Source organism: Leuciscus leuciscus (assembly GCF_965113295.1).
Source record: "Leuciscus leuciscus genome assembly, chromosome: 16".
In the NCBI taxonomy this organism is placed as follows: Eukaryota; Metazoa; Chordata; class Actinopteri; order Cypriniformes; family Leuciscidae; genus Leuciscus; species Leuciscus leuciscus.
The window spans coordinates 36,702,928-36,715,581 of NC_138740.1; the positions used below are offsets into that span (position 1 = coordinate 36,702,928).

Genomic DNA, 12,654 nt, shown 5'->3' on the forward strand with positions numbered 1-12,654 from the left:
CATACAAGAGGGAAAAATATGTTTAAGTGTTTAGGCAAAACTTGAAGTGTTTTTCATACACGGGTCGATTTTGGGCAAGTGGGAAGAAAACATCAAATTTACACTTTTAAATTGTTTATTTTATTACACATTATTTATTTGCATCTGTAGATTTTAATTGCAATCCATACAAAAAAAAAATTTTTTTCATGCACTGAGCCAGAAATGTACATTTCTGTAGCACTTGCACCAGACTTTCCAGTTTTATTATATTCTAGTTTTATTATCTATATTCTGAAGGTTTGTTCCTATATCATTTGCCTGGGTTTATGTAATATTTTATTCCTAAAATATTTAGAATTTTTTTTTTTTCAGGTGGTTTGAAGTATTTTCTGATTTATGGAGTGATAAGTGAGATATCCAAAATGAAATGATTATTTATCAGATAAATGATATTTCAGAATATTTCAGTTCTGGAAATGCATGCAAATCAGTGCATATTTAATTTGGCAATGCCTCATTTGAATATTTGAACAACATTTCAGAAAGCTAGTGCACAGAAATGAATCAACAGGAGTAAGTATGGTGATATTTATTAGCTACAGTTTTTACCCTATTAACCTGTGCCATATTAAAAAATTTCACAAAAGATAAATAAAGAAGATCTTTCTGTATTAATCATTTGAGTTGTTAATAATTCACACCAAAAAGGGTTTCTGCTCTGTGGATTTGAATACTAATAAACAAAAGCTATACGAGGCCATGTTGTGGTTGATTAAAAGCCAGTAGCTGCCACAAAGTTTTAGCTTTTAAATATTTAATCAGCATGATTTAAATAGTTTCAAAGCCTTCTGTATATTCCCGATTCCTTTCTGAAGATGAAAACAGTAACTTTACTTGTTATAGCACAAAGTGCTCCACAGGAAAAACTAATCAAGAGCACATCCAAGAGTAATTAATATACAGATTTTTTTAAATCAAATCTGTTGGACATGCCTCTGAGCGTGAGTGTGGTTATGAAGAAATGGTTTACTAAGTCTAGTGTGGAAGGACTTGTGCACAGGCCAAACTTGAACCTTTATTGAAGACTTCTGGGATGCATTGAAACTCCACCATACAACATGTCACCGTGATTTACCAAGACATTCTTTGTTGATCCTGGAACAACAGTCCTGTCTGAAAATATATTAATATTCCTAACCCTACCCCTGAACCTAACCCAACCTACAACCAATCCTTAAAATCAGAGTGAAATGATAAGTGAATCACACTGATGTAGAAGCACCTAACCATGGTTGTAAGACTAAACTTGACATAAACTGTAAACTTGTCCCTCAAATCTGATTGGTTGATTGGAATGTTGTTCCAGGATCGACAAAGTTGTTGATCCAGGAACATGTTGTGCAATCACGTCCACCATACAACATCATACCTGTCAACCCTCCCGTTTTCCCCGGGATTCTCACGTATTTTACCTTGCTATCCCGCTATCATCCCGTTTAAATACTTTCCTGTATTTCTCCCGTATTTTTAATCTTTCTAGAAAAAAATCCCACTGGGCGCAAACCAGTAAATTTATGCAAAAACATCTTCTTCTTTTTTTACAGGTCAATTTTGAAATTTTGGGATATTTGTCTTCAATAACATGTCTTCTTTCAGACTTGTGGTGAAGAAAAGTCAGAAATACACATTTAGGTCTTTATTTTACTACACTTTGTCTGTTTGCGTCTGTAGATTTCTCATAAATTCAACAAAAGTTGGCGTTTGCTGCCGGCACCCTGTCATCACATGCACTGCTGGAAAGCTCTCTCTCTCCTGTACAATGCTGTCGGATCCAAATATGGTCATTTCCTTTTTATCAGCAACCAATCGTGAAAGTAAAAGGGCTGAATGCGCGATCTCATTGGCTGATGATAAATCTTTAAAGCCCGTTTTCTCAAAATGACTTTTTAAAAGTCCGAAATCTCCACTTCAGTAGCACCTATATACACCAACCTTTCCAGTCTTGTACCTAGTTATATTATGAAGACATTTACAGAGGGATTTGTAAATATATTATTCCTAGCCTGATTTATATAACATTTTATTCCAAAAAACATGGCGAAAATCATTTTTTTAAGGCTATTGACAGTATATTCTGATTTACAGGATAACAAAAGTAGATATCCATAAATCCCTCTGTAATTTTTTTCCCCATCTAATATGTGAACACAATGAAAAAAATATTTTTGACCTGGCTTTATCCAATACTCAGATTTCGTTTTTTTAAATATATGCAAATTAGCACATATTTAATTAGATATTGCCTAATTTGCATATTTAAACATTAAATGACAGAAAACTTGTAATACAATTTTTTCTCATCTTAAATGTAGGTAATCAACTGGGAAAGTTTCATGGTGATATCTGCTAGTTAAAAATGTTACCCTATTCACCTGTAGTGTCTCGGAAATCCCGCCCTGCAACTAATTTCATTGGTTTAAGGTTACAATGACGGGAAGGTTTAGGGATCAGTGTTTGGTGTAAGCAATCAGTACTGTAATTCACATGACCAATATAATCTTTAGAATCGGCTGCAGGGCGGGATTTCCGCTGAAGTAGTTTGGGAGGAAAACGCACTTATTCCCTTTTCCTTATTTTCAAATCCCAATGTTGACAGGTATGTACAACATCAGAGCCTGACCTCATTGATGCTTGTGTGAGAGCGAATCCCTGCATGCGTGTTTCAGCATCCATTGTGGAAAACCTCCGCAGAAGACTGGAATCTGTTAAAGCAGAAAAGAAAAAAGAAACTTTTATATATATATATATATATATATATATATATACTCTGATTAGATTAGATTTGGAACTTGATTTATGTCATTTTCTTTTCAAATCTTTCTTCCAATTTGTGTGCACATTATTACTATTATATAATTTTTGCACATTTGTTTCTGAGAGTGTCCTGTACATTTGAAAGGGGATATTTGGAAATGACACCCTCCAGCTCAACAGACTGGGTTTCACAGGCAATGTGCAAATATATGAACTGTCTGAGCGACAAGAACATTGTCTCGTGTCAGTCATAGCGGCGTTTGTGTCCCATGAATCATACTCGCAGCTTAACATGACACTTACTCTTACTCAGGGTCAGAATGGCTGTTTTTAGAAGAGTGTGATCCTAGATATTTCTTAGAAAAACTAAAAAAAAGCCAACTGTTAATCTAAAGTGTAATATTTGCTCACCATTGTGCAGATGTAGTTTTCAAATTAGCTACAATTTATGCAGAAAATATGTATTTTTCACTTCTTCTAACATCAGAGGAGGAGGCAATTCATGACATTTCACAACACCTACAGAGCGTGTGCATTTGTGCTTTCAGCCTAAGTGGTAGGTATTATTCTCTGTGGAATCATTACTCACTGTAAATTGTTTTGCATAACTGTTCCTGCAAAATGAATGGACATAAATGTAAGTGCTTAAGGGACCATCTAAAGGGCCTCATGTCGACAGGAATCAAGGTTAGGTTCACATTTTAATTATTTCTTTGACGACTACAAAGAAACAACATGTACTGTGTTTGTGATTGTATTTACATAATGGAAATGAATGACGACTACAATCTTAAACTGGTCTATACTGCCCTCTCTCGGCCATAGACATCAATTACATGGTGAGAACAATCAAATATTAACTATAATAAAAGAATATCGGTGTTAGTAGTATTTATGTACCATTATATTTGAATTAGCTATTATTAATATATTTTAATTTTAGCTAGGCTAAGTAGCCTAATTATATGTGTTTTTGACATTTTTTATGGGCCTATAGTTTCTTCCTGTTTAGCTTTAGTAGGCCTACTTCAACATAAACGTATTTCAGTTGGATTTAAAAAATAATTTTAGGGTTTTATTTAATATTAGCCTAATATTTTATTTCAATTAACAAAAACGATTTTGAATCGTTTTAGTTAACAATAACAACACTGGCTAACAAAACACCAAACGTTTCCCTCAGCAAAAACTGATAATAATTAGGCTACATCAAGGCCATGTGTCGGGATTTTAAGATTTACTTTATGTTTTTATTAAGAATAATTTGGGATCATGCACAAAAATACATTGGATTTTAAATGTATAAATCCTGGATATTCCGGCTGAGAGTGACGTTTAGCGACATAATAGAAGTAGCAAAAACATGATATAGCTACATTAATATTATTTACATTTCATATTGTAACCCAATGTTTCTTTCCTTAGCAATCTCCAGAACTTTCCGGGTGATTTTGCTTGGTTTTCCAGTCAGATATCACAGCCTTGATTCCACCTCAGCTGAAAGTCCTCAAAAAAAAAAAAAAAAAAAGACTCCCTGCAATATTGAACTTCATTATCGTGATATTTTGAGGGCTTGCGAACAAAAAAAAGACGGCTTAACACTCCAAAGGCATTCTCATCTATGAGGTAAGACTGTAAAGTTGTTGTAAACTGTCGATTTCAAGCGGTGAAAAGCCAGAAAGCTCTGGACGCATCAATTGATTGATGTCAATGGGGCGCACCTGCGGTTCAACAGTCGACTGTCAGTTTTAGTCATTTTATAGATAATATTTTACATGAAAACATTAATGATCACAGGTGAAATTGTGTAAACATCAAAATCACATTATCTATCTTGATTTGTGATGAAATGTCGCAGCTGGGATCGGCTGTGCCCTCATCAAACTTACCCGAGGGCCTCCCGGCGTCCAGTTTGGCCCTGCTGATCCTGGTGCTCATTCCCTGCGTCCTTTTGCTCCTGCTTCTCAACTGCCTGTTCGTGGGATACAAGCTGTTCCGCATGACCCGGAGGAAGAGAGACCGATGCGGGTCGGAACTCTCGCTCATGCACTCCTCATATTCCACCCGCCAGAGAATCACCCGCTTCTCGGATGAGCCTCTGTTCGCTCCAAACAGAAAGACCAACTATGCTTCGGTCTCGGAACCGATGCTGGCGCCACCCATCACCTCATCCCTGACCTCCTCGGCGGAGAGAAGGGCCACCGGGCAGCGTGCCAGGTTTCTACGCCCGGATGGGGCCACTTACGCCGGGTCCGAGTCACTGCGCGCGCCGAACTGGAGGAAGAGCGCCCCGGTTCTGCTGCCGTCCAGTGATTCGGACACGGAGAGAGTCAACACGGTCCCACCGAACTCACCAGCACTTCATGTGACTCCAAATGGGGTAGGGTCAAAACACGAGTATGTTAAAAAAAAATGCCAGTTCTGGATCCTGATGCATAATAAAATTGAATATTAATTTGAGTATTAAGGAAATATGTCAATGTGTTTAGTTATGGGCCTGTTGAATATTAATTGGAGTATTAGGATGTCAGTGTTGATGGTGATTATGGGCCTAATGGATATTAATTTGAGTATTAAAGAAAAGATGTCCATGTTTATGGTGGTTATGGGCTTATTGAATATTAATTAAAGTATTAAGATGTCAATGTTTATGGTGGTTATGTGCCTAATATATATTAATTGGAGTATTAAGGAAATATGTCGGTGGGTATGGGCCTATTGAATATTAATTTGAGTATTACGTAAAGATGTCAATGTTTATGGTGGTTATGGGCCTAATGGATATTAATTGGAGTATCAAAGAAAAGATGTCCATGTTTATGGTGGTTATGGGCTTATTGAATATTAATTTGACTATTAAGATGTCAATGTTTATGGTGGTAATGGGCCTAATGGATATTAATTTTGATTATTAAGGAAGATGTCAATGTTTATGATGGTTATGGGCTTAATAGATATTATTTTGATTATTAAGGAAAGATGTCAATGGTTATGGTGGTGGTGATGGCCCTAATGGTATCATATTTTTATACCACAGTTCTTTAAATTGGTTGTTTAAAGCTATGGTAATTTGCCATTTTCATATAGTGGTGTATTTACATGGCACTATAATGTACAAAACCATAAGATTTTAATGGGGTTATGGACCGCCATTAATTCCATGGTTCTTTGGTAATTTAAACTATGGTAATTTTGATTGGCATTTTCAGATAGTGGGTGTTACGAAAATTAACCATGGTTTTACTACAAATAAAAACAAACAAAATGTAGGTTTTGCTACATTAACCATGGTATATATAGTAAAACTGCTCAAACAAATGATAATAAATCTGCCAAAAAAGTATGGTTACTACACTTTTACTATGGTAAAACCATGGTTAATTTTCCTAATGGCACAACAATTTAAACACCCCACTATTGGTAGAACCATAGTAGCCTATTACTATAGTACCATTCTGTGCCGTTTTTGGCTCCCAGTGAAATATGTTTGATCCTATGGAAGTAATTTAACCCTTTACCTGCACTGGTTACAGTTCACAATGCCGATGACCTCCATGCGGAGAAGCAGCACTATGGACCTGGAGAACGCCTCTCTGGATAAGATCCATGTGGAGTGTGAGTCCGCCAGCATCATCCGGCCGGAGATCTCCTGTTATGTGGCGTCGTCGAGCCCCTCTGCGGGGGGTTCTGGACTGGACAGTGACTTCGGAGCCAGTGCAGGCCAGTTTTGTGATCTCATTCATTCAAACGTTCAAACCACTTCTTTAAGATTATGCTCAGCATTACATATACACTACTGCACAAAAGTTCAGGACAATTACGATTTTTAATGTTTTTGAAAGAAGTCTCATATGCTCACCAGGGATGCATTTATTTTATCCAAAATACAGTAATATTATGAAATATTATTACAATTTAAAACAACTGTTTTCTATTTCAGTATATTTTAAAATGTAATTTGTTCCTGTGATAGAAAAATGTTTTTTTTTTTTGCAGCCATGACTTCATAAATTTCAGTGTCACATGATCATTCAAAAATCATTGTAATATGCTGATTTGCTGCTCATTATCAGCTATTATTGGTGCTCAATTATTAATAATGGTTCTTATTATTATCAATGTCGAAAACAGTTGTGCTCTGCTTAATATTTTTGAGGAAAACGGTGATAGTTTTTCAGGAAACTTTGATGAATAGAAAGTTGAAAAGAACATTTCTTAGAAAACAGAAATCTTTTGTAACATTATAAATGTCTGAACTGTCACTTTTGATCAGTTTTATGCATCCTTGCTGAATAAAGTATTCATTTATTTAAAAAAAATACTTACCCCAAACTGGTATGTGGTATAAACTGAATGAAGGCCCAGCAGTTTCCACAAAATATGAAGCAGCACAACTGTTTTCAACATTGATAATAATCAGAAATGTTTCTTGAGCATCAAATCATCATATTAGAATGATTTCTGAAGGATCATGTGATACTGAAGTCTGGAGTAATGATGCTGAAAACCCAGCTTTGATCACAGGAATAAATTACATTTGAATTACAATTAAATTTTTTTTTTTTTATTGTAATAATTCACATTATTACCGTTTTCCTGTTTTTTTGATCAGATAAATGCAGGTTTGATGAGCAGAAGAAACATCTTTTAAAATCATAATTATTCCAATCTATTGACAGACCAGAAGTGTATATTTGGAGTTTGTTCATTCTTTGAATTCTCCTAATTGTTCGTTTAGGTGTATCTCTGCGTATCCTTTCTATGGACAGCGATGGTTTCCCGGGCTCAGTCTGGGCATCCGCTCTGGAATGGGATTACTACGACCCAAGTTACGTCACGCAGAACCACATCCCGAAACACAGACCCCACGCACCTCCCATCACCACCAAACAGTACTGGGTCTAGAGCCTGAAGACGTCCAGAACAAGACTCAATTCAGCCACTCTCATTCTAGAACTTCAGTTGAGTCTAGGTTTATTCTGTCTGGGTTTTAGTGCATTTAATGTTCACTTGCTGTTTTAACTGCAACACATCACATGTTGTCAAAGCACACACAATCCAAACCAAAAAAAAAAGTGTTCACAATCACAGCTTCTTTCTGCAGCAACTCCACACAGGTTTGTTCTGGTCACAAAAATGCATTTACTGAATCACTTCACCACTGTTCTCACTTTAGGTCACATTGACACCGCATTCGTTTTACACACTTTAGATTTCTCACTGTTTTGTTATTTTTTTATGTTTCCCACATGATTCTCAACATGGAGTTACTGAGGATTTTGACACCCTACACATTCTTGTATCAAAGAAGTAAAGTATTTAGATTATGTCTGAATTGAATAAAGTTTTAAAATACAGGGTCTTATTTTATTGATGTTGACCTGATCTAATGCAACAAGAAAATTTACATATTAAAGTGACTTTCTTAGCAAGATAACTTTGCGTTAGAATTTTAAACTGCAAAACAGCTGATCATGAGTTTAAAGTCTCAACTCTAGTTAAAGCTTCCATGAAAGCTGAAAAACTAAGAAAAAAAACAAATAATTTCATTATGGTACTCTTCCAAAAATTCTTCAATTAAGCATTTGGTTTATATTGATATAATTCTGTTTTGTCAGACAGTTTGAGAAGTACCAAAAGTGTTTGTGAGAATGAATAAGGCATTCAGACAGACATTTCAAACATCACTTTTTATTGGAAACAGTTTATGAGGAGCTGGACGCAGCCACAGCTGCCCGACGGGGCTTGGGCACGGTTCCCTCACGGAATCCATTTCTGAAATGCACAGAAAACATACTTCAGTTAACATAACAGAACACAGATAATGTGAAAACTATTTAAATGGCCTTAAGAGATATTTCACGGAGCTCATAACATGAGATGTGCAATAAAATCCCCACCAACTAGAGTTTCAAAAATCCACTAGTTTGAGGAATAAAAACTGATCCTAACAGAAGTATGGCTTACCTCAGTACAAAATTAATATCACTGGACAGTCATTAGTTCAGACATTTATGTTTGGACATCATTGGTAAGCAAACTAATCTAACCGGACAACATGCACTTGAGTTTTGGACAAGCATCAGTGCAGAATCAATAGGAAGATCTCTTAACTACAATTAAATATCACGGCATCGACCTCGACCCCGCTGAGACCTTTCAGTTCGTCAGTCATAATATGCAAAAGAAAAGTGCATAATATATAAAAAGGCCAAAATCAGTAAAAAAAAGTAAATTATTTTTTTGTAAAATGCTTTTAAGAAAACTCTGCCCTGAACTAGAAAAAAAACATCCATGTGAAGCTAAAAGACTCTTAGGGTGTTTACACAATAACATTGTACTAAAAACAGATTACAACGATCTGCGAAAATGACTAAAAAGGCTAAAAGGTTATTAGCATGCCAGGCCAGTAGTTGGTGATGTCACTGTTAAGAAACACCCCATGAACACGTAATATGCACGCGTAAACATGTTAAGCATGCGCAGGCCGTCACCATTTTCACAAATTCACATTTTTGTTGTTCACATGGTGACGATAAAGGCATGGTTTTCAAAAGCTTGGGTTTTCAGGCCCCCAGGACACGGTTGTCGTGTAAATGAACAGCCAATACGCATAAGTTGTGTTTTCAGTTGCAAACGGTGTCGTGTAAACCAGTGGTTCCCAACCTTTTTATGTCTGAGACCCCCTTTTTCCCAAGAAAATATTTTAGGGCCCCCCTTCACATTTAATGATATTATCGCTCTTGTAAGCTTGCAGCAAGGATGACAGAATATGTTGTTTTCAAGCAAACGGTATGTTTACTATAACCAGAATGTTTATGCATAAATAATAGCCTTTAATATTGAAAATACCATAACAAAAACATCAGAAGGCCCTTTGTAATTTAAAAACGTAAGCCTAGGAGTAGCCTATAAATTGGCCCTATTTGAAATGCAATAACAAAAATATTCACACTGGTGTGTAGGTAAAAAAAAAAAAGTATATAGGCTATTACTAAATGACTGCTGTCTGGGACCTCAATACTTGCATGTTATTTGTGAGGCTTTATCAATGTGAGGCTTTATTTTTGACGCTTTTGGCGCTATAGCGAGCGATAATAAACTTGCGTTTATTAACAGAATAATGCGTCTTTCGGAAGAACATTGTAGCCGGAACTACTTCTCTCTGTGTGCGTCTATGACGAGTCACGCAGGTACTGGGCTACTCCGCAGCGGCAGCGATCCGAACCAGTGTGAAATAGTCCCAATGTAAAAACTTATTATAGGTGTACCATAGTGATTCAGGATAAGACAAAAACACGGTTTGGAAAATGGATTCATGATGAACTCGCTCATTATATAAATTTTGTACATTTTGAACAGAAAAAAGTGAAGGACTTTTATTTAATGCTCATTGCTCAAAACGATTCAAAATACGACGCGACCCCCCACAGAGCTCGCTGAGGCCCCCTTGTGGGCCGCGACCCCCCTGTTGGGAACAGATGGTGTAAACCTTAGAAGCATGAAGATCTGAATGCACGTTTACTCACCTGAACCTGCGGAAAACAACCTTCATGTGCCTCATGCGGCCAGTTCCTGTGGTGCTGCGTCTCTTGGCCTTAGTGCTCCAGTTGTCTACAAGCAAACACCATCATCATTACACTTCACACACATGAACATACAAACATATAAACATGTATTTGAGCAGATGAGCACCTGTGTTCTGTTCATCAACATCTCAAGCTTACCTCAGATTAAAACACTTATCACTGGACAGTCAATTGTTCAGACATTTGTTTTTTTTTTGGTCATCACTGGTAAGTTAATAAACCAGACAGAACACAGATGTTTTTGCAGTTTCCCTATTTTTACTTATTTAATTGTGTAAATGTGTTACTTTAAAGTGCCCCTTTTATGCTATCTTAAAGGTTCCTAATTTTGGTTTTGAAGGTCTCCTACAATAGGTTTACATGCAAAGGACAAAAAATAAATAAATCTAATTTCTCAAAAAGTCTGCAAATGGTTCATTTGAAGATTCAGTCTCTAAACGCCTCCTTTCCACGACCATACTCTGATTGGTCAGACAGCCAAGTCTGCTGTGATTGAAACTTAACACCTATTACTCCATGTCTGATTTTCAGCTCCAGATCTTCCTCAGCGTTTGATACACAGTGATATGAACAGTAACAATGGTGTCGGTTTTTCAGTATAAATTCCAGCGTGAGTCCTCATCTTTTGAAGTGCATCAAAGTGGATTCACAGCGCTGAAAACAGCATCTTCTCTACATAGACAACACAAGACAAACTCTTCCAGTCTCAGCTACAACTACAGTGTTTGAGGGTCAAAGTAGACGTTGTTCACGGGCAGCCAATGAAGACCATAGGCTTGCATTATGCAAATTTGTTGTGTAAATAGGAACCGAGACTGAGAACCAATTCTATCTTTAAGGAGACAATAGCTATATGTTGTGCGCTTTGATCTCTATAACTTAAGACATTGTACATCCACAAATAGCTATATTACTGCACGAAAGGCAATATTTTGAAAAAGCATTAACAGGGGCACTTTAATGTTACCAATAAAGCTACTTGAACCTGTATCTGTGCAAAGTCAGCCCAAACCTTTGAACTGTGAACTTACACTTTCTCTTGCGCTTGGCAGGGTAGCCGCACTTCCCGCAGGTGGACTTCTGCAGGTGATACGCCTTGGATCCACATCGGCGGCACAGAGTGTGCGTCTTATTACGACGCTTACCGAAAGATGACGTACCCTTCGTCTGAAAAACAAGAAATGTATAATTCACATTATTGCTTAAATGGTCTCATTCATACATCAGGTTGCCTACATAGACAGCATTCATCAATATACAGCTTGATTGGATTAACACTATAATGTTAATGGTCTATTCTGAGACTAAAGTGCACAATAATACTGTTTATCTAGTCAGCTCAGTAGATTGGAATTCCTAAACATGCAGTTTAATAAAGCAGCTCGTTAGGTTGTTGCCCCACAATAATATGAAGGAAGCTAAATAAGATGAGACTATGATGCCCAACAATTATGTATAGGGAGAAAGACTGGTTAGCTAACGTGCTATTTAATGATAGTAGCTAAACATGGACTATGACTTCCAATAAACTGTTTAGGGAAGGAAACACACTAGGCTGCGAGACTTTTATGCACAAAAATGCTGTCTAGAAAAGCAACTTAATAGGCTCTAAACACCAACAACTACACATGTCTGCACAGGCCAACCATGTAAACTCACACCACTACGAGAACTATACAACTAGTTTCTAACGCTCGTTTCTTTAGTCTAATTTAGACAGTTGCACAGTCTCAAATATATTAAGACCCAAGACTACGTATAATTAAACGATTTAAATGAATACTCGAGATCGTTTTAAAGCGAACTGGTTTATTTTCACGAGTTCGTTACGGGAATGCTAAGCGTCATGCTAACCGATCAAATAAAATCATCTATAACCTCTCATTATAGAGAAATCACAAACATAATGGATGATACTGAGTCTTGAATACATATGCTTGTGATATTATTAATGTTACAGTGATTTAAAACAAGCCACGAATCAGATGTTGGAGGATTTTGAAGGCAAGGCGCTGAAAGACTCACCATCTTTCCTCAGAGCTGATTCGAAAGAGACCGGAAGAGGTACCGGTGTTCCGTTAAAACACCACCGGCGCTCCTACGGTGCAACAACTAAATACGTCCCCCTAGTGTTGCACTGCGGACTTCTCCATTCAATCACAACGAGTCCTACAGATATAACAAATATTTTTAATGACGATGACAAAACGTATTTTCAACCTAATAAGTAGCTGTTCTGGTCACAAAAAGGATAAATTAATTAGCAATT

General features: G+C 36.7%; 2 protein-coding genes across 2 annotated transcripts; one reads left to right on the top strand and one right to left on the bottom strand.

Moving 5' to 3' along the window:
- Positions 1 to 4,645: 4,645 nt before the first annotated feature.
- hwa (huluwa) lies at positions 4,646 to 8,333 on the top strand (the record flags this gene model as incomplete). The annotated part of the gene is made up of 3 exons (XM_082142000.1): positions 4,646 to 5,176; positions 6,330 to 6,525; positions 7,535 to 8,333. 3 exons carry the CDS (start codon positions 4,646 to 4,648, stop codon positions 7,699 to 7,701), a joined length of 894 nt encoding a protein of 297 aa, XP_081998126.1. The 3' UTR covers positions 7,702 to 8,333.
- Positions 8,334 to 8,471: 138 nt separating this feature from the next.
- On the bottom strand, positions 8,472 to 12,515 carry rpl37 (ribosomal protein L37). Its single transcript, XM_082141999.1, has 4 exons — positions 12,411 to 12,515; positions 11,417 to 11,552; positions 10,326 to 10,410; positions 8,472 to 8,571 (listed from the first exon to the last, which is right to left on the bottom strand). Exons 1-4 carry the CDS (start codon positions 12,411 to 12,413, stop codon positions 8,502 to 8,504), a joined length of 294 nt encoding a protein of 97 aa, XP_081998125.1. The 5' UTR covers positions 12,414 to 12,515; the 3' UTR covers positions 8,472 to 8,501.
- Positions 12,516 to 12,654: the final 139 nt, after the last annotated feature.

Bases quoted from the DNA above. Each gene is read 5' to 3' on its own strand.
- rpl37 (XM_082141999.1), bottom strand. The intron at 10,411-11,416 runs GTAAGTTCACAG...GTTTGCTTGTAG, and splicing joins TGCCAAGCGCAAGAGAAAGT to ACAACTGGAGCACTAAGGCC. The intron at 8,572-10,325 runs GTGAGTAAACGT...TGTGCATTTCAG, and splicing joins GTTGTTTTCCGCAGGTTCAG to AAATGGATTCCGTGAGGGAA.